The following is a 26,857-nucleotide window of genomic DNA, read 5'->3' on the forward strand; positions in this document are numbered from 1 at the left end:
TGATATTTAAAAAATACATGACGGGTCTTATTACCTGTATTGTAATGAATAAATAGCCAACAGAGAGAGTAGCACAAATTAAGTTTAAGTGAGTTTACAATACACTTCAATCCCATAACATTGCATTTTCATAACATCACAGGCAATAAGGCCTGTGTTATGTGTTATGAATAATGCACGGCTAGGTAATATCATTGGACTGAACAGTAATGTAACAACTTTCAAAAACTTGTGGTATGATTTTTGGAGCTGAGTGGACTTTTTTATGACACTGTAATATGCTTTATGACACTTTGGGACACTTTGGTGTATTGCATTGGTGTATTGTGGGGTACTTTGGGTCACTTTGGGGTACTTGGCCATACATTTAATGTACTTTATGGAACACGGTATAGTGTGGTATGTACTTTACTCAGGGGTACCTTTGGGGTAACATACTGTTTTGGGCATTGACAAAAGAAAACTTCCATAATTCAAGTTTTTTACATTTACGTCATTTAGAAGATGCTTTCATCCAAAGCGACTTACAATTATTCAAACACTGCTGAATGCAGCCATCAGGAGAATTAGAGATTTAGTGTCTTGCTCAAGGACACTACAGCATGCTAGCAGGAGGAGCCTGGGACCAAACCAGCAACCTTTAGATTACTAGATGACCAGCTCTACCTCCTGAGCTACCCCCCACCTTAAAATAAGTGAATGTGTGAAGTTAGGACTGGTCGTATGTGTGAATCCCCCTTATTATCAGCACAAGGGATTTAACATACAATCCTATTAAAGTATCATTGTGTGTTTCAGAGCATTTCTTTTGTCTTTTTTTTTTAACAAACAGTGGAAAGAAACATTGGAAGGTTTTTTTAGAGGTTGTTCACTTTGGTCATGACAACAACAAAGAACATAAACATTTGAGCTTAACATATAAAGTAAATATTATTTCTATAGTAATAATATTATATATTATTACATTTTCATTCCATCCCTGACCCCAAAGTTCATTCACTTTGCATGCTACATGGTTTGCAGAGGTTAATCTGCAGGATTCTAGAAAGGTACAAAATGAAACTGATGTACTTTTCTACTTAAAATGTGTTATTATATTTCCCAGAGATTTTTCAATTTGAATGAGTAAATATATGGCAACAGTCAGCGAAAAAACCCATCATCCCACTGCCTCCGTCTCAGGTGCAAGGCATCACAGGCACAGCCACAGTCACAGCTTTTACAACGAGGCCTTCCATAGACCTCCCCCCCCTCCATGGACGCCACCTCGTAGCTGTATATTTCCATGATAATATCCTGGTGTCGGCCCTCACCGCTGAGGTCACGCGGGTCGGACGGGAGACTCCCACGAGCTCCGAAGTCTCATGGCGCCTCTTTTGATCTGCTCGTAAGTGACGAACATCACGATGTTCCAGGAACCGAGGCGAAGAAAAGACGGCATGAATCTAGAAGGGGGAGAATCACAACCTCACTTAGTTCCTGCATGTTGAGGTCTCTCACATGCTTTGGGAATGAGCAGAGACTAGGGCCACGCGGTAATGACAACATCGAGTATCATGTAATTGTCTGACGAATACCATGATACCATTGAGTTTCACGATATTTTCGGGGATGAATATGGTGCCTTTAAAAGATATTTATACACGAAAGACAATCATTAGTAGTGTAGACATTACTGTATGAACATTGATTAGAACAGCTAGAACAGTCTATGAAGTTCAGAAAATAGCATTACTGTAATGCAGCCTACTTTCACTATATCCAGTATCACAATAAGCAAGTTTGAGTACCCACCCCTTGTAGAAGGCGAGAGGCCCCTCTTTCAGCATCATGGTGACGGTGCAGTTAATAGCGCTGCTGTACTGTCCAGGAACAGAGTTCATGAAGCGCGTCTTCACAACATCCACTGGAGACGCCACCACGGTCGTGCAAAACCCGGCTCCGAACGCCGCCGTGAAGTGGCACGGCATGTTATCTGTTCAATACAACCACATCGGAATTAGTGAAAAAGAAATTCTAATCGAAAAGACCACGGAGCGACTTGAATATGTGAAACTCACAACGTCTCCGACGCATGGTACTTGCCTGTCATGAGGTCGTACTTGAGGATCAACTCTTTAATGATGTCGTAGGTCACCAGCTCTGAGCAGTTCACGATGGCGTTTCTAGTTATGTTTGGCAGAACCCCTAAAAAGTCGAATTTTAGGGCTGTGAAATCCCCCTCCCAAATAATGAATCAATGCAAAACTGAAATGCCTCAACCTGATGTAGAACATCCAATGATGTATTTTCCATCTTAATTGAAGCGATGGAGTTAAAGGAGGAATTAGAATCAAATGACCAAAACAAACGTTTATTTCCACTCCACCTTTCCAGAGTCCTCTGATTCCCTCGTCCCTGGCGATGGTCCTGTAAGCGTCCATGGTGCCGTTGTACCTCTTGACGGGCCTGGCCTCGGGCAGCCGGACCTGGGCCTGGAACCGGACCTTCACCACGTCGGTGGGCTGGGCGAAGGCCACGGCCATGGCCCCCGTGGTGGAGCCCGCCAAGAGCCGGCTCCCGATCCCGGCATCTGTCGCAGTGATGAGGCAGACGTGGAAGTTAAGAAATGTATTTCCTCCTCAATGCAGAAACACTGTGCATACTTGACTTAATGACTTCAGGTAAAAACAGTGTTTTATCTAGTGTTAAAGCAGCAGCACTGCAAACGCGGTTGTGTTTTCTGTTAATGCAGTTGTGTTTTCTATTAATGTAGTTGTCTTTTCTGTTAATGCAGTTGTGTTTTCAGTTAATGCGTTTGTGTTTTCAGTTAATGCGGTTGTGTTTTCTATTATTGCGGTTGTGTTTTCAGTTAATGCGGTTGTGTTCTCTATTATTGCGGTTGTGTTTCCAGTTAATGCGCTTGTGTTTTCTGTTAATGCAGTTGTGTTTTCTGTTAATATGGTTGTGTTTTCTATAAATGTGGTTGTGTTTTCTATTAATGCGGTTGTGTTTTCAGTTAATGCAGTTGTGTTTTCTGTTAATGCGGTTGTGTTTTCCGTTAATGCGGTTGTGTTTTCTGTTAATGCGGTTGTGTTTTCTGTTCATGCATTTGTGTTTTCTGTTAATGCGGTTGTGTTTTTCGTAGTCTGCTTGTGTTTTGTGTATTTGCACGTGTTTTCTTAAGTTGCAATGAGACCACCGTAGAAAAGCTTTGCCAGAGATTATGATGCTTGAACTTTAATGATAATTTAACATAATATAAAAAAAGAATCCTCCATACATAAGCATCAGTGTGACTGACATAAGACTCTAATACTGTATCATTCAAACTTCTGGTTAAAGCAAGACACACACAAAGCGTGGAGATGAAAGTACACTTTACATATTCATCACATCCCACTTAGTAAAAACTTTTATGTTTGTGCTGCAGCTGTGTGATGTGCGTGAGGGGGAAAAGTGAAGGGGAAGGATCTAGTGCCTCTGGCATAGGCAGTTGCCTTTTCATGTCGGGAGGAATCTACCCTCTGCCCTACATCCTGGATATTTGTTATTTTGGAATACCTGTCCTGCCCTTGTAATTATAGCACAAAAACATTTCTGTGGTAAAGCCTCAGAGGGGAAAACCCCCCTCAGAGTAGCCGAGTCGGGACGGTAAAAAAGACGATAAAATGTGTTTCATTGTGTTGACTTCAGTTGGAAGCGGAAGGTACGAGCGTACACGTAAAATATTCCACTTGTGGAAAATACCAAGGCTGAATAGAAAAATATACGTATTTTTCCGAAAGAAGATGTGAACGATGGCCGACCACTGCTCGTTCATAATTTTTAGCCGTACTTTCTGATCCCCTGGTGTAGAACTGCTTCATGGAGTCGTACAGGCCGATGCGGACCGAGGCGAAGGTCATTTGTCTCTGGAGCCCGGCCACCAAGCCCCTGTAGAGGCTCCGCGGCCCCTCCGTCCTCACCATGGTGCTGATGGTGCCAAACACGCCTTTATACTTCACCTTCTGGCTCCCCGAGGACTTTGATTCCCCCTGGATCTAAAGCAAACATAGGTGTGCGCCATCCTGCGTTAAACATATCCGCTCATTTATTAAGACGAACAAAGACATGCTTCAAGGCTTTTTTTGGTTGATATAAGAAAGATGAGGTGGAGATATGAAGGAGTGAGAACGATAGTGGAAGTGGAAGCAGCGTTGGGAAGAGAGCGCGGACACTTTCACAAATCTGCACTTTGATTGCTGATTTAGGATTGCTCATCAATGATTCATCAGGTCCAGATCTTTTAAGTAAATCAATACGACACCCCTTGTACTATTTTATCTTCAATTTTAGGAGTTGCTTGAGCACTCACCTACAGAAAAAAATAAAGCTACAGCAGCACTGTATGCCATATTATAAGATGTTATATAAAGGCACTGGCGATGACAAGGGCTTTTGGTTCTTCAAATAGATTTAAGTACTTACGTAACATTATATACTAGTAATTACATACTTGTACTACTACTAAGGTGAAGGGTCGGGCATCCTTCAAGGCTCGACCCAGAATCGATTCTAGAAAGCCGAAGTGGAGATATGGAGGAGGCAGAAAGATGAAGAGCGACATCAAGTCGATGAAGCATCATCCTCACCTGAAGTCTGACTTTGGCAGTGTCCAGGGGGAAGGTGACCAGGTCGGCTATGCAGGCTGCGGTCCCGGCTCCGAAGAACTTGACGGCGGCCGTTGGGGGGAGGTCGGGGGTCCTCACACCAGGCATGGTGCTGGTGCGGACGCATAAAGGATTTTGAATGAAAGATCCGCTGTTAAAGCTTCTCGTTCTCCTCAGAAATCCGACCGTCTGGGATCACGCCGACCAACGAGCACCCTATGTGAGGTGCCTGCAAAGTGACGCAGGCACCTCACCATTCTGATGATCAGCTGATAAGGACATCTCTTCTTCAGAATTAGGGTAAAGAATTGTTTCCAGCTTAAATGCAAAATCCCTTTGTTTTGCCAAAAAAGTGGAACAAACAAGCATGCACCTTGTAAAACCTGTCCCAGCCTGCACCAGTCTGTGTGTGCGTGTTTGTATGTCCCAGCCCAGTGTTATTTATACTCCACGTGTGACACGCCAACGCAAGCCGAAGCAGCTCTTTGGTTTGGCGGAATTTGTCACACGTCAGGTTTCTAAAGGCCCTTGGCACTCAAGATGAAATTAGCATTCAAATATATGCTCGCTTCCAATTCTATCTGGCTACAACCATAGAAAGCTGGGTTAAAGTTGTGTCAATTAAAACAAACAAAAAAACAACACCTCAGGCAGATCTGTAACAGAGAAAAAGGAATGCTACCCGGAGGTTGTGGACTGAGCCATCTGGACAGGCAAATTCTGTCTGGATAGACGCCTGTCATTAGGACCCGAGGACTGAAGGCCCTATTGTAATGCAAGGAGTTATTATTATTATTATTGTAATTCTGAACCAAAATTAGTCGCATTTGTGAGGGCTTAAGGCGCTCGAAAAGTTATGAAACTTTGGCCGTGCGTCAGAAGTGGTGAAAATTTACCTGTTTAATGGGTGTGGCAATATGGCTCGATAGCGCCCCTTACAAAATTTCAACGAATGAGCGCTCACGGTGCGTTTCACCTCGCTGTACGAAATTTGGCTGGTACAAACGTCTTTTGGTGCCATGACCTAAAGCCAACAGGAAGTCAGCCATTTTCAATTTATTATGAAATTTTCGTGTAGTTTTTGATTTACAGGGTCGTACTTTAACAAACTCCTCCAAGGAGGTTAATCAGATCCACCCCAAACTTGGCCAGCGTATACAAAAGACCTTAACGATGAAAAGTTGTTAACCATTTCAGTTTTTGTCCAATGGCATGGCCGTGGTGAGGCAGCAAATTTACATGTTTCGCCATGAAACAGGAAGTGGTTTGGAACTTGACGGTACATGGTCGAATATGCCACAAACTTCACGTTTGATAAGAGTCCCGGCCTGAACACACCTACATCCCAATATTGAGTTAGTGCCACCTATTGGCAACAGAAAATGACATCAGCCAGCAGCCCAACATGCACAAAGGCCCGATGATCGCTGCTTCTCTATGTTTTTATTTTATTTGTATTTCTCTTTTTTGTATTAGATGCATTCAAATGACAATAAAGGGGTTAAAGAATTCTCCAAGAGAACAATCTATTATCTGATTAGAAACAAGAACATGGAACCACTTTGTTTGAGCACAGACAACAAAATGTGTTTTTTTATAGAAATGTTCTCAACCAAATTCACATAAACCTTTCCTCCAGGTCTCCACTGTAAACATACAGACTATTTATTTATAGAAGTACAAATTTTACACTTAATTTACATGTTATTTTCATGTTTACAAAAACAGTGACAGATCTAACAAACATGTTACACATCATTAGAAAATGTTTTGGCGATTCTATTCTCCCTCTTTCTTCATTGATGTTGCAGTGGTTTGCGTCCGGGCAAAGGAACTCGCTTGCAGGGAACATCGCCTGTTGAAGAGCTGGATTCCTAGAACAAAAAAATGACATGAAATGATAAAAAGTGGAAATTGTAATTATTGAGGGTAATTTCACCGATACAGTCTGTACTGTATCGGTTAACAACCGGAAGCCATTTTCATTCAAATGATGAGTGAAGAAAAAATATGCATGTTAAAATATTTGCTTTTACTAAAGTGCTGCTGCTGATAAAATATTTGCTTTAAACAACAGCTGGTGTGCTGGTTAACCAAGATAGACTGAGTGTAATGTGTTGTTTACACCGGCCTCAAGAGCTGGTGCACGCGGAACCTGAACAACATGTGAAGCCGAAAAGTACACAGAGAACCGTTTCTAAATCAAGAAGATACTAGCTTGAACCGGTTCTTCAAAAGGTCCTGAAAGTTATTTCCCTGGCCCCACCCACCTCCCAGCATACAGTACATCTTGTGGCGCCAGCCCCCTCCTGAAACCGGAGCTAGCCGGTGACGTAAGCGCCGCTCTCCAAAGCCACAGTAACTCGGAACAATGCTCTACTTCCTTAGAACGCACTGACATACTTATGGCATGCTTATGAAATATTATGTAACTACTCAATGTCCAATGGTCAACAACCCACTGCTGATGGGGTTGCAGTGTAACAAAGTACCTTGTTACAGTATTTAAGAAAATGTAGAAATAAGTATCTCTACTTACGTACCTAAGTATATTCAGTTTCTTTCGACTTCTACTCCGCTTCATTTAAAAGAAAATGATTACTTCGGTAAAAATCAGGGACTGGATCTATCAAACAGCTGATCCCTTCATTCTAAGTCCATATTGCTGAACATATCCATAACCTCCTGTAGCATTTGTTTGTAAATTCGGATCTGCAAGAGCACTCATCTGCAGGAAAGGGTTGGGGTTTGAGTATTTGTACTTCTGAATTCTTCCACAACTGATCACCAGTAAACCCCATTACCACCAATTCAACCAGGTAATACTGAACTACAATTGTCACCGGTAGGAAGATCCTTGTCAAAAGAATCTCTTCCAGGTTCTCATCCTCTGGTCCCAGACCCCAGCGCCAGTACATGGAATATTGCCAACTGGGCCAGAGACCCAAGGGTCTCAAGGGTCTCGTCGCCAGACTGGGCGGCCATATTGAAAAGGTCTGCGGGAACACAATCGCTGCGGAACAACTATGACGGGCATTGCGTCCATTTCTGGCGCTTGCTTTTGCTGGTTCCCACGGATAACAAAACAAAATATGACATCATAACCCCTCGACAACGCGCCATGAAGGTTTCGAATTCAACGCAGAGCAGAATAACCGTGTTGGGACTGACGGGCGAGGGCAGACAAATCAGGTCAAAGTCAATTATCGAGGTGGAGCAAGAATGATCCCCAAAATCACTTTAATAAAAAAAAATATATATAAAACATTTGGAAACACAGCTGGATGTAATCAGAGGTGGAACTAGTTAGAACTTGCAGAACCTCATCAACTTGAACGGTACTTTGAGTATAATCTTAATCCTGTCCTTACAGTATGTGTCCACTCAGTTTTCTTTTCTAACACCTCCCCTTTTGAAAACCATTACAGAGCAGACATGACAAATATAGAAATTAACTTTAATCCGTAAAGACCATCAAAAACCAATGTGGATACATTTAAAAAGATACCCTGAAGAAACTTTTTCCATCTCATTATGTAACAAATCATTTTCTTAATATAGGACAAAGCTGTCATTAACAAGGTTTTTGTCGACCGGCGAGCCTTTTTGTTAATAACTTGTTTGACAATTTACTTTGTGTGAAATTTCCATGGATTGTCAATGACCAAATAACATTATGTGTTTAATGGCAGGGATCTAGAATCGCTATGACGTGATTCTAGATATGATGTTCCTGAAAGGGGAGTTGGGCTGAGTTCAGGGTGACACATGAGGCGTGACGGTACGAAATGATCTACAAATAAACTGTTGGGCTTGGCATGGCGTTATTCTTTATTGGTTCTGAGGGCAAACGAATCTGATATCTGCCGCATGAGTCATGACAAAGCACCCACGGAGATGAAAAATATGAGACTAATTAAATGGTCATCCATTTTATTTGGAGAAAAAAAAAAAAAAAAAAAAAAAAAAAAAAAAAAAAAGAAATGGGACAAAGTTCAAAGGGCTCAAGCTTACAAATCCTGTCCACGGATCCAGTTACTGACAGGGTGGATGGTGATAAATACTTACAGGGTTGGAGCGGGCGAAGACGGGAGCGAGGACTCTCATAGATGCCTCCAAATGGCTGGAGGGGAGGAAGAAATTAACAAGTTCCACAACAGGAGAGCTTCAAGAGGGACGTTAAAGAAAATGTGAGATCGGTGCATGACTGGCTGTATGCAAAGCGTGTTAAAGGGCAACTCCACTCTGGATCTCTGCTGCATTGAATGAGAATGAGCTCTCAATCAGTTTTAGTTCTTCCTATTTGAGCGAGTGGAGAGGTATTCATAGGGCTGGGCCATATGGAAGGAAATGAATAAATGAATAAATAAATAAGATCATCACAACATCGAACATCGGTGTGGTGGACCAAGGGGGCACGGTCAAGCCCCCACTGCAGACAGGCGGTGCAGGCTCCCATCCCGGGGGCCTCTCAGCTGCTGCAGATGGCACGAATCGACGGAGGGGCTCCGCCGACTCGTCCGATCCCAAACCCAGGAATAATAAATGTCTTGTTGTCCCCCGCAGTGAGGATCGGCGTGCTAGTGGGACATGTTGGACTGGGCGAGGCGAGCCCGGTAGGCGAGCCGCCGGACACGTCACGGCGGGGGGGCACTTAAGCGCCGAGCCGCGGACTATATTCATATTGGCCTGCGAGCCGTTGATTGATCAATTTTGAGGCACCTTTCGTTTAAAAACTGAAATTAAATACACGCCAACCGGTGCGGTTTCGCCTCCGCCTGCCTCCTCTTCTCATTCCCTGGCCCTGTGCCAGAACACACCTACACAATCAGGAACTTGCACCACATATTACTACACAGCACAAAATCTGTTTATGAAGATTTCCTGTTGGATGTGTGTGTTATCAAAGGATACTGTTGGGGCTGTTCATCTTCTTTGTGCAGGGATTTAGAGGCAGTGTGTGTAGTTAAACGTTGCTGTGAGCCGTCAGATAGACGGGGAGTTTCAGAATGAACAGTTCCGTCCCCTGACTCCGTCTTTGCGGTGCTGAGCCCTTTGCCTCGTTCCTCGTCCTGAGCTCTCTGTGTCCTCTCGCCCTCCCCCTCTGAATCCGAAACGTCACCTTCTGATCCACTACAGTGCTCAGACTCTGAGGAACCGCCTTCCTCCCGCCTAGTGTGTTCTTCATCAGGGTGGTGCAGAAAGACCTGCCCCCTTCCCTCTTTCTCCTGGGTCCGATCAGAAGTACGGCCGGCTGCCACCTCCACCACCTCCTGGGAATCCGGTTCCTCCTGGGAATCCGGTTCCTCCTGGGAACTCAGGTCCGGGTCCAAGAGGACACTGGTCCAAGGGCTGGTTTTATCTGTTAAAGTGGTGACCTCGTTCAGCGGTCGAGGCTCCACCACAAGCTGATCATAACCCTCATCTTCATCATTGCTGCTATCGGCATCCGCCGCTTCCTTTCTGCAACCACTTCCACAGGCCTCCCCATCCTCATTCTCAGAGTCGCCATCTCCTTCCTCCTCCTCCTCCTCATCCTGGGAGCACACCTGGTCCTTGGGCCTCCTTAGCAGAGATGAGGGGAGAGGAGGCCTCGTGGTCAGGGGTCGCTTGCTCACCCCCGGGGGAAACAACGTCCCACTCGGGGGGTCAGAGGCGATCACTTCCAGTTGATGCTTTTGTTTACCTAGAAGAGACAATAATATGAATTTCCGTTTCAGATATGTATTGTTTATTTTCGATCATTATATTTTGTTTAAATTCAAAAAGATTTTTTAATTATCATTTATTACAATAACAAAAGACATGACACGTGGGATCATGGGAGTTGTAGTATTCATCTGTACGTTTGCGCTTTACGTAGACAGCTTCGGCGACAGAACGCACAGATTACTGCTATAAATAATCGTGCTCCATCAAGCAATAGTGAGTAGAGTAATAGTAGAGAAATACAAACAATAGTACAATGCAGTGGCTAGCCAATGTTAGCTACTTCATCGAGTCCCCTCCTCACTCTCTGACGTATCACCCGATGTTCCCCGTGTTGCCCCAGAACTTATAGCAAGTAGAGGGGATAAAGACGACATGACGCTCGTGACGGGCGACCTAATGAAATGGACCGTTGCCTATATTAAAATGATGGATTTCTCTGGGTTTGAAAATTGTTGGAAACATTTGGGATATTGAACGTTCACAACTCAACAAAATGTATAACACAGGTCCAGTCGTTTTCAGAAATTTTGAGGCGGAAAAGTTACATATTGTACCTTTAAGAACAAGAACATTTCCTATGTTGTTATTTTTTTCAATCTCCATTTTTTACTTTAAATTGTTTTATTATTATTATTTTTTTTAACTTGTCAGTTGTCAGCTCTTAATTTAATCACATCTTACTGTGAACACTGACACTACCGTTGCTCACAGATTAGCATAAACCTGCTATGGCTGATGAACCTGATAACAATTTAGTCAAAACATCTGGTGTGTTGATTATTAGTTATGCTGCATATCCCGTGAATAATACACCGGAGAGAAATGACTCAGAAAATAAATATAAAAAAAGATGTAGAAAGAAATATAATAAAGAAAATAACTCACCAGTAAAGAGATTGTCGACCTCCCCTATGAGATGACTGGACCTGAGCAGAAGCTCATGCGTGTCGGAGCCCTGGTGCTCTGGCCTGGAGAAGCTGATCTGCTCCCCGGCAAAGGGAACGGTGGCAGTCAACAGCTTACGGCTGAAGTATCTCTGGATGTCGTCCAGCTCACTGAGATTCTTCCTACCAAAACAATAAAAAACAAATCAGAACTAATAAACAGAATAAAGATGCTTTCACATCTACTTGGTTTAGTTTGCACAAAACCCTTTCCTGACTTCCGAAAGACAGCACTCGTGAATGCAATTCATGACACGTTTTGTCGCATTTTGTGATAACTGAATGAATGACTTGAAATATGCAATTTCTGTATTGCATAGTGTTTGTCCTGTGAAATATTTTGTACTGCATGTCAGATGCTTTACTGAAAAGTTGGGAGCAATTCTTATTATGTATAAAATATAAATATATCAATATAGAGTCCATCCTGTCCGTATCAAAATGGAATCCAATCATCAGCTCCTACCCTGACCCAGCCCTGCCGTGTAGGTGTGACAATCTCCCAATTGACACCTGAAACTAATCCACAAAGTGAGACATGGAAAATCTTTGCGTTTTGACGAATACCGCAGGGCTGAGAACAGGAACGAGCTGGAGGGATTGGCATCGCCTGCACTGCCGCTGACGGGGACGGGAGCGGCTCCCTGCTCCGGCAGACTCTGGTGGTGAAGCCGCACTTGATCCATGTGCTCCACGTGACGCTCGCTCTCACTGGACCTGGGACATAAAACCAAGGTCAGGAATCAAGAGAGGTTGTTGACGCGACACAATATCGACACACGATCTCGTAGTGAAATGAATGAATGTGCGTTTTGGAAACCTCTCAGAAAACAGCCGTTCCATCCGCTCAGGTGAGCAGATCTTCTGCTCGGGGTAGCGGCTGATGTGCGAGGGGAAGCTGCTGTACGTGGCTGTGGTTTGGTAGCTGAGAGGGAGCGCCTGGAATTGAGCCAGATCAAAGTCCTGCTCCACATTAGTTCCAAAGGAAACATTTAGACAAACAAATTATGGCATTTTGCATTTTGGCTGAAAGAAAATAAAATAAAATGGCTCATGGAGAAATATCAGCACTGTTGTTTTTCAGTTATTTTTCTAGTATGTTGTATTTCATTATTACTTATTTCTGGAAGTGACCATATATAACTCATTCAATCCCTTTGACTTGCAATTTTTTCCCAAATACCCCAATTTTATTAAAGAAGAAAAAAAAAACAAAAAAAAACACATAACACTTTACAAATTGCATCCCAGGTTTTGAAAAGGCCGCTGCCATATCAAACATTTGTAGTCGCATGAATTGCAAGAAAACTCGGCCTAAACCTGCAATTACTGTGTAATGTAATGTATGTTTAATTTGACCACAAAGGTTTGAAACCGTGGACTTTTCTCACCGCTTTGTTTTTCAAGGCCTCTTCGTTCAGAGACTGCCGCAGCCCACGGAGCTCCTCGATGCTCCTCAGGGGAGCGACGGACACCTTGAGCTGGCCCTGACACTGACCACTGAAGTCTGTGATGTTGTACCAGCCGCACACCGAGTGGAACCCAGAAAGCAAGGGAGACAGGTCCACAGCAGCAAATCCAATCACCCTTTCCAGGTCTACAGAAAAAACAACAACAATTAATATATTCAACAAAATACTCAATACTCTAATTTTCTTGGGGTGATTGATATGGGACAAGATCTTGTGCTAGGCAGTTGTGTTACATTTATATCAACTCACAAACAAACAACAGATGACAATACCTTCATACCTCAGTGAGCGCTACTGGACATTTAAACACCAGAAGCAATTTGTTTAGCAAAAATAAACTAAAAAGTGTGACATTTCCTATGTTTATGTGCAAGGGGTTTTGAGTTACCTTAAAGAACCGTGATACCATGAACTTTCCCTTAGCATTATATCAATAATCCAATACTCCAGTCCACCATTTGTTACACAATCAAAGGGGCCAACCTCAAACTTTAAGTTAAACTCACATAACTGGTTATTTTTTCTGACATTCAACATCTTTACCTGACGCCAGTGAACTCTGGTCCTGCCCTGGTGTCTCTAGTGGCCACATGTGGTAACATTTGTAGGATAACTTTTTATCTGGATGTGCAATTTACTGATTTAGTCCAGTTTTTTAGGGACTATGTATGTTAGTCCCTAAAAAACCTATACAACTTTTTTTTTATGTGTGAGAGTTATTGAATAACTTAATTTAAACTTTTTTTTGTATTTTTACCTGATTTCATTCTTTAACGCACTGCATTTTGCTAGCTTGCTTTTTTCTCTTGTTGTTCGCTTTCTATTATTGTATTTGATTGCCTTCTATTAATGTGAAGCACTTTGAGCTGCACTTTGTTTATGAAACATTCTATACAAATAAGGGTTTGATAAGAAAAACCTTTACTGATTGAGTCGATTCACTTGGTGTGTCGCTCGTCCAAGTCAATAGACCACTTCACTCCAATACTCGACACCAAGTCCAACTCTCATACTGTACCTGCTTTGTGCCACACTTTAAACACCAGAGACTGTTGTGGATCGACCAGCAGCTGCTTCGATAGCCTGCGATTCAAATGAAAAAGGTCAGTCTGTTTTTTTTTTAATTTGTAGTTTGAGTGTAATCTAGCAGTCTACAAACACTTTAATTGGATACCTGCACTCCCAGTGGTGGCCCCACACTGGACAGCTGGTGTCCGCCATGACAGCAGTGGAAACCGGCTCTGCGGAGTCGGCGGTGATGTAGGATACGCAGCAGCACGGCAGGCTGCCATCACGCTCCACTTGAGGACAACCTTACATAGAGGGCCTCTGCTCAAAATCATGTTTTGCTAAGAATTTACGAGTTCTTCATTTTCATTATGAATTTGTCGCAAATGATCAAACAAAACTACAAAAACATGTGACATCTGAATTAAGAAATATCAAGGTTTACAGCAGTGGTTTTCATGGAGAATACCATCAATTAGCAATGCGATGTGGCTTATTCAACTAAACAATGTGTTTTTTCCCCCACAAACGCTCACCTTTCAGACTGAGGTGCATGGCCTGGTCCACTGTGACGGTCACGGGAAAGGAGTCCTCCGTGCTCGCTTCCGTGCGCCGCGGAGCTGTGAGATCTGCACGTGTGAGGGGTTTGGGTTCCTCTATGGTTTGTGAGGATAAATTTGGTGAAGGTCCTCTGCCTAATGCTTCTTCCTCCTCTACTGGTGAGAGCAGCCCCTGGCTGTCGGCCTCGTCCAGGCTGTCTGTTGTTGCTGGGAGCTCGTACTGAGAGCCTGCGGTGAGGGTGACGTTCACCCGGATAGCAGCGCCGCGCAGATCTGGGGCGGAGTGTCTAAACAAGGGGTAAACTCCTGCAGTACAAAGAGAGAGATGTAAACTACAAAAGCACAGCTGGCTAGGGCTGTCACAACCATTACAATTTAGTTGACCGTTAATTGTTAAACAAATAATAGCGATGAACAAGGTTATTGTCTTTTTTTGTTCATTTAATCCAGTATTATAGCGGCACAAAATAAACCTTATAATAACACGTCTACCCATTCCAGACAAGCAATTTTTTGGCATTGAAGAAGAAAGCTCACCAAATTTACATTATAATGAACATTATAATTTCATACATCGGTTTAAAATTCCACTTAAATTTTAATGGAAACAAATAATTTGGACATCTTAACGATTTTACAAATACTGTTTTCATACCACTTAGATTCCGCTTGTTCCCAGAGCTCTCGGCAAGAGAGGAGAGATCCACAAACGCCGATCCGACCAGCCTGTCGGTTTTGTGCGGTCTGCGCGTCTTGCTTTTCCTAAAGGAAACCCAGAGCTGGACCTCCAGACGCTCCTGCTGCAGGTACAACAGCAGGGGCAGGCTGCGTCTGAGCCTCACGGTCCTGGTGCCCTGGAAGGCCACGGTGGCCAAGATGGGCACATCCTCCTCACCGCCGTCCTCTGTGGTCGGGGGTTTCATCGGGGAGCAGAAGGCCTCTTGGTCGTAGAGCTGGTACCTGACGTAACAGTAGGTGGCGCGCTGTGGCTCGGCGTGGCCGGGCAGCAGCAGGCAGTGGACAGGCATCCACGCTCGGGGCACACAGACGCTCAGCGACGTAGCTCCCACATCGTCTGCCCAGGCCTCTTCAAACTCAGCCTGAGCTCCGTCCCAACCGAGGCACTGGGCGACTTTAACCACCCGGTCCCTGTCTGCGTGATGGGCGAAGCTGATGGAGACCTCGAGGCCGCCGACCAAGACGTGGTGATTGCCGGACAGGTCGTGAGGCACACACACTCCGTACCAGCCAGAGATACCTGAAAGGGTCAAAGCGGTGAATGGTGATGGCGTTCTAGGTTGTATGATCAGGAAATTAAATATCTAGCTGTGTAATCATTAAAACATACCTCTTTTGTGCATGAGATGAGCCAGTGGTATTTTCACCGTGCCCAAAATTGTGTCCTTAGATGTAGGGGAATACCTCACTACAATTAATAATAAAAACACGTCAATTGTGTATTTTTATATTTTTTAGGATACATATTTTGAACACCAAAACATGCATTCAGAGCTAAATGGATTAAGTATAAAAGGAGTTCCTGTGTCAAGACTAGTACTCCCAATAGCTAAAAACTAGTCGGTCCTAATTCTACTCCTCAGTCTGGTGCCTCAGAGTAAACAAACTTAAAATGCAATAAATCTATCAATTGATCAACCCTTCCTGCGAGTGAGCGACAGGTCACGTTAAACATTTCACTATCTGGACCATGCATTTATTGAGCCTTATTTATAATTAATAATTGTAATGATAATTTTTTTTCTGTTATATATTTTTACCTTTGCATCCAGAACTACTTGGAACACTGAACCCACACTCCTTGTTAAAATGGTAGGTAAATTGAAAAATGCATTGCAATTTAGGGTTGTTCACTCAGAGAATCTTACACAGTTCACCTATAAATGAGACTGAGGAGCACTCAAAATACACACACACACACACAAAAAAATAATTTACTTAAATTTTGACAGAAAGAAAGCACAATTTCTTTTTCTACTTATTTTTCCAATTGAATATCACCACCACCACCAGCCATCCTTATGTGCAGACCTTTGCGACTCTCCCTGTTCCAGACGGTGAAGACGGCCGAGGCCTCCTCCAGCAGCTCGGCCAGGCTGTAGCTCTCTCCACTGCTCCTCTGCAGCTGCAGCTCGCAGGGAACCTCCAGTTGGTGGTCGAACTCCGGACAGAAGGTCCTGGCGACCACGCGTGTGCTCCTCTGCTCGCTCTCGGGCAGGAACGACAGCTGGATCGTAACGTACGCGTTCACCCCCACTTCAGCGAAGTACTGGAACCTCTCATCGTGCTCTGCTAGAGCCCTGCGTGGGAGAGGGCCAAGGGGCTGGGGTTTATTTAACTGGTGGAATACCGGGAAAATAAAAGGATAAACTGAACAGGAATAAAATATAGTTAACTGCTCGTTTAAAGAGGCACTGCACACTAAAACATGTTTGGGGAGTTATACAACAATGCTGTATAACTCCCAAAATGTTGTATATGATTTTGATTTTCTATATGCTCTAACAAAATGCCATATTATTGTCGTTGTAAAGAATTTGTAAAGAATCTTAACAAATGTGATTAAATCGGCATTACAGAAAGCAAGTGTGGCTCAGCACACTTATACCTACTGCATGGGAGGATGCTGATGTAGATTAGTACATTTAGTGGCTCTCTACGTTATAATTTTTTTAAATGGTAGGAACAAAAAGAAGGATGGGCCAAGACTGGCCTTTTTGGAATCCGGCCACACCACTCATCACCCATTTTGTGCAGTGGGTAGAGTGAGGCTCATACCAGGAGGTGAAATTACTCACTACAGCTTTGTAACCATATTTAATATGGTTACAAAGCATTAAACAATATGTTACCAACATGTAGTGAGGTATCATTTGCAACTTGAAAACGGTGTAAGAGATGTTAAGGTGTAAAGAAACACACATGGTATTGCATACAGTATGACTATAAGGTACACCTTGTTAAAGGAGCGTTCTGTACCTCGCCGCAGCCTGAAGACCGGACGCCCGATGCACTTGGACGATCAGCGTCACAGTGCGAGCAAACCGACTGCCACCAAGATGTGTGTCGCATCTCAGAGGCCGATTTTTGTACTGAATGCAGACATGGAGCAAGCCTAGAAGAGAACACAGAAGAAATCCAAACATAACACAGGGTTCCCGCTGACTTCAAGAAGACACGCATATGTATTCATGTTAAAGACTTTGTCCACTTTTTTTTTATTTCAGCTGATTAGACCTCCTCTAATGAGAAGACTTGTTTCATTGGCCTCCTATGTCAGTTTTGTTTCACCCCTTAGGGTGGGACAACCAATACTTTGCTGACAACATTTCTGAACTAAGAAAGTTGCAGTATAACGCCAACTTCAATCAGTCAAACATTTTGGGCAATTTTGTCATATCTATGACTGGAAAACTACATTGCAAATGTCCAGGTTTGCTAGGATTTGTGGGAATCCTGATAACTGCAGTACAGGGTACATGTGAATCTTTGTGTGTGTTTTTGTGTATGTGTGTATGTGTGTGTGTGTGTGTGTGTGTGTGTGTGTGTGTGTGTGTGTGTGTGTGTGTGTGTGTGTGTGTGTACCTGACGGTTGAGGCAGGTGTCCCATGGCACCGTCGCTCCTGGGTACCAGAGGGAGGGAGAACACTTGAATCTCGTCAGACTGCTGTCTGTACATCGTCACCATAGCACAGAGCTTGGACAGAGGAAGCATTCCTTTGGCCACAAGCTGATCACGGACATTTGGATAATAATATCTGCAAAGAAAAAGAGCTGAAATGCTGCTTCAGTTGAGGTTACACATAAACCCCCCCCCCCCCCCCCAAAAGACAAGATTGTTTTATTTTTTGTTTGTTTTTTACTTGTTATAGAGACAAACAGAATCGCCTTTGAGATGCTGGATTGTGCATCTTACTAATTTCACAGCAGCTAGGCTAGCTGCTTCCCTCTGTAGCTAACGCAGTTACAGTAGCATGCAGCCAATCGCAATTTCAATACTTGACACTTGACACACATGGACGGAATTTACACAAAAAAAAGGATTATCTCTTTAACTCTAAGTTAACATTTAGAAAACATTTTACTTTGTAACTAATCTATTCTGCTAAATAAGGAAAATTGGATGATTGCTATTGTGAAGTTATGTGCATGTTACCAACCACTAACCTGCACCAGACTTCAAACTGGATGCCCCCTCCGCTGGCCACGCCTCGGCCTGACAGACAGCTGAGAAGCAGCCTCTGAACAGGGGTGTCGTTGGGAGCCACGAGCACATGGGTCTCACTGTGGCCGAACAGCGGGTCGGGCACACAGAGGGTGGTGGGCGTGCGAAACTGCTTCAGGTTCACACCTGACATGAATAAGAAATGGGAGAGGAGGTAAAACACAATAAGACAAACAAGTCAAAACAAAATCACAAATTACTTTTATGAAATGCAAAAATTTTAAAATATAGTTAATATGGTAGTATCTGTATACTAGGGCGGGGCGATATATCGATACAATATCGATATGGTGATATGAGACTAGATATTGTTTGGGATTTTGGTTATGGTAATATAGTGAATGTTGGCTCTAAGGCTGCATCACACTAAAGTAATGCAAAACATTTTTCATAAGACTGTTCTTCCGGTCCAATCAAAGACTCTCTATCTGCTTGTTCATAATATCACAATTACTAATGACTCTTTCTCTTGTGTAAATATCTTACGAAGACACCAATAGTAACTCCCAAAATATCATCAAATTATCAATATCAAGGTATTCGGTGAAAAGTACTGTGGTATATGATTTTGTCAATATTGACCAGCTCTTTAAGTAGCCTACATAGTTAGATTTCCTTACTGCTCTCTATGAAGTTGGTGTGCAGATCTTGGGCGGGGTGACCGTCCTGTGAGGGGAAACTGTACTGAATGTAACAGTCAGCTTCCCCCCAAACTGTGGACTGCAGTGGTGTCAGCCCCTGAACCTTCTCCACCTTCACAGCAAACAGATGCTCTCTCATCGCTTCACTTTGCACTGTGCTTGCCTGATGAAAGACAAACTAATGAACGAGAGGAAAATGGACTGGACAAACCTTTTGGCATTGGCAATGTTGTCATTGTTGTCACTATTTAGAAATTTGGATCCTGAAATGTATGCTTATTATGAAAATTCCTCAAAGGCATTTTTGAAACATTAGATAACAATTGTGACAGCTGTATAATGAAAAATGTAATTTGTTTCAAAAACATTCACTCACTGAGAACGGCAGGCTGCCGAACATTGGAGAAATAAAAAAGGCTAAGGAAGCAAAGCCCCGCTCACCTTTGTTTGTGAATACGGCTGGTGGTCCAGCAGGTGGATGGGTCTTTGAAAATGAGACACAGAGCCACACTCATCATCCCTCATACGCTGCAGAGCGAGTATTTGATCTGATTGGCCCATAGCCAACACGACCCTGAGGTTTCCTGTGCAGTTGCCTGAGAACACGTCAATAACCGGCATGTAGCAGTCCACAGCTAAAACAGGGAACTGTGCTTGTAGAAGGAGGTGGGCGATCTTTGGATCTCTAGGGAGAAAAAAAAGATGATATCCTGTTAGGGAATGCCCTCCAAAACTAGTTAGTTATGATTCGTCTGATATATCTACAATGTCCTCTACTCACCTGAAGGACATGTAGAACTGATGGAGGGGTAGTTTGACCAGGCCGAGGACTTGATCTTGAACCGAACTCCCTGATCTGTGCCACACCTCAATCACCATTATGTTGTTCTTCATTCGGTCCAGCAGTTTGGTGGTTAAGGCCACAGGAGAAACCTGAGAATTTAATGATTAGCAAATAATGTGATCTCAAATTTCACAAAAAAAACAGTCTCTGTAATTAACCCTGCAGGTGTGGATATCAAACAATTCAGTATGTCATTTGTGTGGCCGTAATTAACGTTCAAACCTGAATAAAGTTGAATGAGGGATTTTTCTGACCCCAGCTGACAGTAGATCTTGCAGTCTCATCGGACCCGAACAGCTTACAGTTCAAGTAGTAGTTTGGAGCCTGCATGGGAGCACAGATGAAGTTCTTTCCCTCAAGCACCATGAGCAAGGCATGCAGCAGGACTTCACAGTCCTCTTTGGGTTGCTGCTGCAGCGATCTGTGAGGTGACGTGTGGAGACTGGGGTGAGGAAAGGTTCCTTCTGAGGCCCATCGGACGGTTCTTATTGGAGTCTCTGCGGGGAAGTCCCCCCTGTCTGCATCAACATGGTGACGCCCCGGATTCAAGTCCCTTTGCGGACTCAAGTCCCTTTGCGGACTCAAGTCCCTTTGCGGACTCAAGTCCCTTTGCGGACTCAAGTCCCTTCGCGGACTCAAGTCCCTTCGCGGACTCAAGTCTCTTCGCGGACTCAAGTCTCTTCGCGGACTCAAGTCTCTTCGCGGACTCAAGTCTCTTCGCGGACTCAAGTCTCTTCGCGGACTCAAGTCTCTTCGCGGACTCAAGTCTCTTCGCGGACTCAAGTCTCTTCGCGGACTCAAGTCCCTTCGCGGACTCAAGTCCCTTCGCGGACTCAAGTCCCTTCGCGGACTCAAGTCCCTTCGCGGACCATCATCTCTCCGTGGACTGACTACAGTGCGTGAAGAAGTTCCAGATACTCCATTCACCCCAGTTTTGGAAGAGCTGAAATCTTTCTTGTCTGCAGCGAGTTCTAATGATACCTGTGAACATTTTTTTAATGGTGTAAAAATGCATTTCATGATAGCCGCCCAAATAGCCATTATCAGTAGGGCAGGGCGATGTCAAAATCAAATATCACGAAAGTAAATTGACAAATTCCTCAATATTGATAATTTGACAATATTTTGGGGACGACTATTGGTGCTTTCATCATATATTTACACACAATAAATATTTGGGAAACAATTATTAGTAATGGGGATATTATGACCAAGCAGGTAGAGGTGTTGGTTTAGACAGCTAGAACGCAGCCCTAATTATCAGGCTAGGAAATATCCAGTAAATGCCTGAGTATTACACATTACCTTGAGCGGGCCAATATCACTGGTTTCACTGGACCCTTCCAGCTTCTGTACAGGCAAGAATATTGACTGGCTGAGCTGCTCTCTCTCCAGCAGACAGCCCAGAGGGTAAACTGCCCGACCAATCGGTACAGGCTGAAATAACAAAAAAGGGGGGTAATTATTGGTATTTCAATCCTTAGCAAAGCGCTTATAATTAACATATAGGAATATAACTTCCTCTGCCAGTACACACACACAGTAAGTGTGTCTTCTGCTGAAGTAACATACCTTTTGCTGGTACCTCTTGCGAGAGTAGAGATTGAAAACAAGGTCTATTTCCAGGCACTGTTCAATCACCGCTCTGCTCAAGTGGAGAGGAAACACACTTTGGTGCCGGAACTTTACGTCTGAAACACAAATAATAGCACTTAATTCAAATGTATCGGTAAAACTCTACTCACCCGACAAAAAAAAGGCACCGTTGTCAATGTGTTAAAGCCGAATAACGGTGAATGTATACCTCCGTCAGAGATGTAACTGGAAACAGCTCTCGTCACCTCTCCGGCCGAAATGTGACCACGAGCATGTCGACTGGAGCTCGAGACCACGGGGAAGACATATTCCACAAAGTATGTGCTATAAAGAATGAATAACACCGCAGCATCTTGTTACTAAGCAATGTAAATTTCCTCAAACAATATAAAGGAGATTAAAGTAAAACTCTTCTCTACCATTTCTTGGTGACTAGCGGTCGAGGGGGTTTGCCTTTCCCACAGGTCTTTCTGGGAGTGATGGTCGAGCCGCTTGTCAGTACCGTTATGGAGTGGATGGTAAGTCTCACCAGCCGGATCCCTCTCAGCACAGTCAGACGGTCCACAGTCAAACCAGGAAGAATACTGCCATCATCTGGACTTCTGGGCTTTGGACTGGAAAAAAGTTGTAATATCTTGAATATACAGAATTCAATTCAATTCATATACAATTCCAATGCGAACAGCATTCATGATGTATTACAGAATATTTGACTGTTGATGAAGGAGATTTGTGTTTGGATTAAATGATTCTCAAATTTGATGTACAATTCTAATTTGTGAATGATTATACTGTGAGTCTGTGCTTAATTGTACATCCCAAAACTACAGAAGAATAAGATGGAAAGTAAGACGGTAAGAGGGAAACCTTCATGAACCAAACCTCTCACTAAGTCAAAAAGAAAACTACATTTAATCTCTATTTCTTCACAAACTCATTTGATATGGAAACCAATTATGTTTACATTGGTCAATACTAGACTGTCAAAGCATTATTAGGTTGCCTTCCAAAATAGCAACATGACTTATAATAATCATTTGATTATAATAACAATAATAATAATAACAACAACAATATATAATAATTAAATAAATAATTCGTTTTCAGGTTGATTACTTACTCTGCAATTTTCACACTTTGTTTCTGAACTGCGGAGCACTTCCTCTTACTTTGTCTGCGGGACGTGGTCTTTTCGACTTCAAGCTCATTGTCATCTGATCTGGCGTCGGACATCTGGGAAGCAAGGAATTTGGAGAGAAACTTTTCACTGTCAAGTTTTTGTTTGTTCAGAGTCATCAACATGTGTTGACATTTCATAAATAACAGAAAAGTGTCTGCGCTCTTCTCTGAAGAGACTAAGCAGAATGTTGTCACTCACAGGGGATTTGTAGAACAGATTCTCTAGTAAGCTCTGGTCAAATTGTGGGTCACTGAGCTCACTATCCTCGCACACACTGCTGACTCCAGACTCAGGGTAAGAGCCAATTCCCTCCCAGGGAGGTAAAGGAGACATGTTCAACCTAAAAAATATAATTACCAAATATAACGATTGGACAGATATAAAAGAAGATGTAAAGCTTCGACTCTTTTTCGTGCTCAAAATCAGCTACCTGCTGAGCAGCAGATCCACAGCCGTGCTCTCCACCTCACCGCGGTGTTCCGGGCTGAGTTGGTCAGACACCACGGCAGCAGGCGAAGCAGAGTGCAGAATGTTGTGGAGGAACGCACTGCGAGAAGGAGGTGACACTCTACAGGCACAAGAGCATCAGTTTGTTTACGCTTCGATCTGAAGACGTTTTTGATTTTTACAGACGTGCTACTTACTTGGGTTGTGGTAGGATGTTGTCTTTTGGGAGAGGGAGGGGGGCATCTTTAAGAGCCAGGGCAAAGTCCAGGTCACACTGTAAAGACGATTTAACCATAGCATTCCTGATCTTGCTTCCACGTTCTAAAATAACTTGGGTGATAGAAAAAGAAGACATGGATCAAATTTAAAAGCACATAAAATGTAATTTCTTTCCATAGAGTTATACGCATATCCAGTGTGCAGTGATGCTGCAGAAACCAACCTGAGAGTATGTCATCAGAGGGCTGACCATCACAAGGTTGCTGTGTTGAGTTATCCAAGGCTGTTTGTTTGTGACGAAGTCTATCCAGCTTTGATGCCTCGTACTCCAATGACTCTTCCTTTCCTTTTTCTGGTTGAGTACTTTCGAAGTATAAATAGTCTTTCCCCCTGAAAACAAAAAGAAGTGGGCACACACACACACACACACACACACACACACACACACACACACACACACACACACACACACACACACACACACACACACACACACACACACACACACACACACACACACACACACACACACTAAGCTGGGATGTAGAGACAAAACTATGGCCCTGATGATTTAACAAACACCTAATTTCTAACGACAACAACAGCAGCAGCTGTGGACCTTGGTGTATTTCCGTTGCTGCCCCCAGCAGACTCCCCTGTGCAGTCGGAGAGCAGTCTGGGCTGTGAGGACCCCGTCACTGTGGTCGGCTGAGGAACCTTGGTGATAATATCTGCTGTGGGAACACAGCCGCTGCTGTCATAGGCCTCAGTCAGAGGCTCCAAACAAAGTGACACCTAAAGCAGGAGGAGAAGCAAGATGGAGACAACCTTTTCAGCGGGACCTTAAATCTAAGCTGTCCTAATAATTCCATAACTCAATATGCTTAAATAAAATCATATTTTGTGTTTTTTATAGCCGATAAATATATTATAAACAAGTGACAATTAAGAGCCTAATTGTCACGGTTGCTGTCAGGAAGAAAAATTATGTTTTGGGGTTTACCCGGTTTGGACGCTATATTAATTTACAAGTAACTTAGATCTAACTTATAATCATTATTCTATAATATTTGTGAAAATATCTCATAAAATATATATTGCCATGTTCTAAGAACGGTATATAATTTGTTTTATCTATCTAATAACTAACAAATCTGCAATTCCTAGCCCAAGGCTATTGTGTAGAAAATGTGGCTTCAAATGAAGCACTGTAAACATACCTGTATATCTCCGAGCTTTTCGGATTTTGGAGAAAAAAGGGTATAAAACCCACTTATGGAATGCGACAGAGAGAGACGGGGGATCCCAGCAACCTGAGCACGCGCAATTGGCAATTGGTCTTGCTTTGTCAGAATCTGCAGCACCAAGCAGCCCATATCTGTGTATAAATGCAATTAGAACAAACAATTTAGAATTTGTGTGTGTGTATATATATATATATATATATATAATGGGACACTATAAAGAAGGCTATTGGTAACTTTTATACAGTGATTAATCACAAAAGAAAATTGAGAAACATCACTAGGTATGTGTATGTGATGGCAAAGGCTATCATTGTTCATTTCACTCAGCAAAAACAGTATAATAAGTTCAGAAATCTGATCACTTCACTGCACAGCAGACTTTGATTCTTGGAAAACATAAGATTAAAGTTTTATCATGACATAACCGATGATATCAAATTGAATTTCATAATAATGAAATTTTACCAGTTAAATAAGAGGTGAACTGCTTTGGACCACAGCGGATGGGGAAGCGTGCTGTGGTCTTTAGTGTCGTTTGGGAAGACTGCGATCCATCTCGGGGCCAAAATTGTGTCCCCTTGGACGATTCTCCCCACCAGCGCAATCTGACAAACGTTGCATGTGGAGGCTTGTTTATTGTCCATAGCAGCTTGCTGACTGTCACCCGAAGGAAACACCAGAGCTGGCCTTCAACCAGGGGTGGGAGACTGGTGGAGGGGGACACATCGCTGGGTGCTGCACAAAAAAACCCCAAAACAATTAAAGCCAAGATCAAGGCACAAACAATGCAGACACAATGTACATCTAGCAGAGTGGCAGGGAACAGTGTATTTAAATGAACAAAGTTCACCGCATGCACGAAGAACGGCAGAAATGACTGCCCATAGTACTGCACTGTATGACTTGTATGAGATATTCACTGTGCTGTCTATAAGCTTACTATTGACAATACAAGACGAAGAGGGAAAGTACAGGGGGGGTTGTGCCCCAAGAGCTTTTACATGTTCACTCAACATAGGACTACATAAATCCCAAGTAATAATACATGTCCTTCTGATGAAGCGGAGCCATTCATTGGCACTTTACCTCGGAACATAGAAATTTGGATAGACAAAGATAATAATCAAGAAATAGGATTTGAATTTCCTCAACTTGAGTTGAGAAAATTCTAATTATATTTCTTCAAAAAAATTCATTGTCTCGTATTCCCTTGACTTTTGAATAATATATATATATACACACACACACACACACACACACACACATATATATATATATATAAATACACATACATATATATCGCGATAATTGTGGTATAACCACAAATAACCACGATCAGGCGATGATGTGATCATTGTTCCAGTTCTAGGCACTAACTAAATTGTTTAAATCATGTGCGCCTTTGTTTTGCTTTGTTTGGAAAACATGTGGTGCTTTTGCTATAAACTACACTGACACCGACACAGTACATGAGTAACGGTAACCATAACAAGCTGCCCCAATTTAAAGTGGCGGGTGCCTGTAAGAGATGTCGATTAACTATGACGTCTACGAGAAACGTCATTACTTTTGGCTGTATGGGGCTATTGACTTAGCACTTTACTCGAACATGATTCAACCGATTTGCTCAAAAGAATGAAACTTAAAACAAAACTCAAGACTTGACAGTTTCGCTGAGAGCCGCAGCTGACCAGCTAGCAACATGCTACATGCTACATAACGCCACACATAACACCGTGTTACCTTTTCTGTTGCTGCCGCCAACCTTGTCAGTCCTCGTTTTTTTGGTCTTCATTGCTTCATTGACATGTCGCGCAGCAGCCCAGTTACTCCCCCGGACAGTCCATTCTGCTGGGTGGCCGGAGCTTCCCACCGCGTCCCGCGTCCAAATTGTTCCTGAGCAACGGCGCCTTCCGACGGACGGTCCGTCCCGCCTCCACCGCCGCTGTTATCGCCCAGAGCATTGTGGGAAATGTAGTGTAGCAATGAAGTTGTTTGCGCCCCCTTAAAAAATCGGATTCTCGTGTAATTGTGTCATTATTTTGGAACCTTTGTGACAACCATGAGAAAACACTGCGGTGCCTGTGTGTAACGACGCATATTAAATGGACGA

General features: G+C 43.2%; 2 protein-coding genes across 2 annotated transcripts; both read right to left on the reverse strand.

The window, feature by feature from the left end:
* Window positions 1-1,183: 1,183 nt before the first annotated feature.
* Window positions 1,184-5,052, reverse strand: LOC307235457 (dicarboxylate carrier UCP2-like). Its single transcript, XM_080007554.1, has 6 exons — window positions 4,614-5,052; window positions 3,818-4,022; window positions 2,369-2,572; window positions 2,086-2,187; window positions 1,795-1,975; window positions 1,184-1,445 (listed from the first exon to the last, which is right to left on the reverse strand). Exons 1-6 carry the CDS (start codon window positions 4,737-4,739, stop codon window positions 1,322-1,324), a joined length of 942 nt encoding a protein of 313 aa, XP_079863680.1. The 5' UTR covers window positions 4,740-5,052; the 3' UTR covers window positions 1,184-1,321.
* Window positions 5,053-6,201: 1,149 nt separating this feature from the next.
* c2cd3 (C2 domain containing 3 centriole elongation regulator) lies at window positions 6,202-26,610 on the reverse strand. Its single transcript, XM_080006703.1, has 33 exons — window positions 26,488-26,610; window positions 25,210-25,479; window positions 24,718-24,875; window positions 24,117-24,292; window positions 23,721-23,860; window positions 23,476-23,608; window positions 23,262-23,399; window positions 22,976-23,171; window positions 22,772-22,884; window positions 22,071-22,265; window positions 21,860-21,975; window positions 21,628-21,746; window positions 21,361-21,492; window positions 20,278-21,036; window positions 19,993-20,144; window positions 19,653-19,896; window positions 19,191-19,374; window positions 18,513-18,696; window positions 17,931-18,103; window positions 17,325-17,460; window positions 16,377-16,645; window positions 15,676-15,753; window positions 14,983-15,585; window positions 14,304-14,633; window positions 13,934-14,072; window positions 13,778-13,842; window positions 12,679-12,884; window positions 12,108-12,250; window positions 11,855-12,004; window positions 11,229-11,410; window positions 9,546-10,317; window positions 8,700-8,796; window positions 6,202-6,505 (listed from the first exon to the last, which is right to left on the reverse strand). The coding sequence occupies exons 1-33, from the start codon at window positions 26,537-26,539 to the stop codon at window positions 6,428-6,430; spliced, it is 6,882 nt and encodes a 2,293-aa protein (XP_079862829.1). The 5' UTR covers window positions 26,540-26,610; the 3' UTR covers window positions 6,202-6,427.
* Window positions 26,611-26,857: the final 247 nt, after the last annotated feature.

Source organism: Zeus faber (genome assembly GCF_960531495.2).
Source record: "Zeus faber genome assembly, chromosome: 9".
Lineage (NCBI taxonomy): Eukaryota > Metazoa > Chordata > Actinopteri > Zeiformes > Zeidae > Zeus > Zeus faber.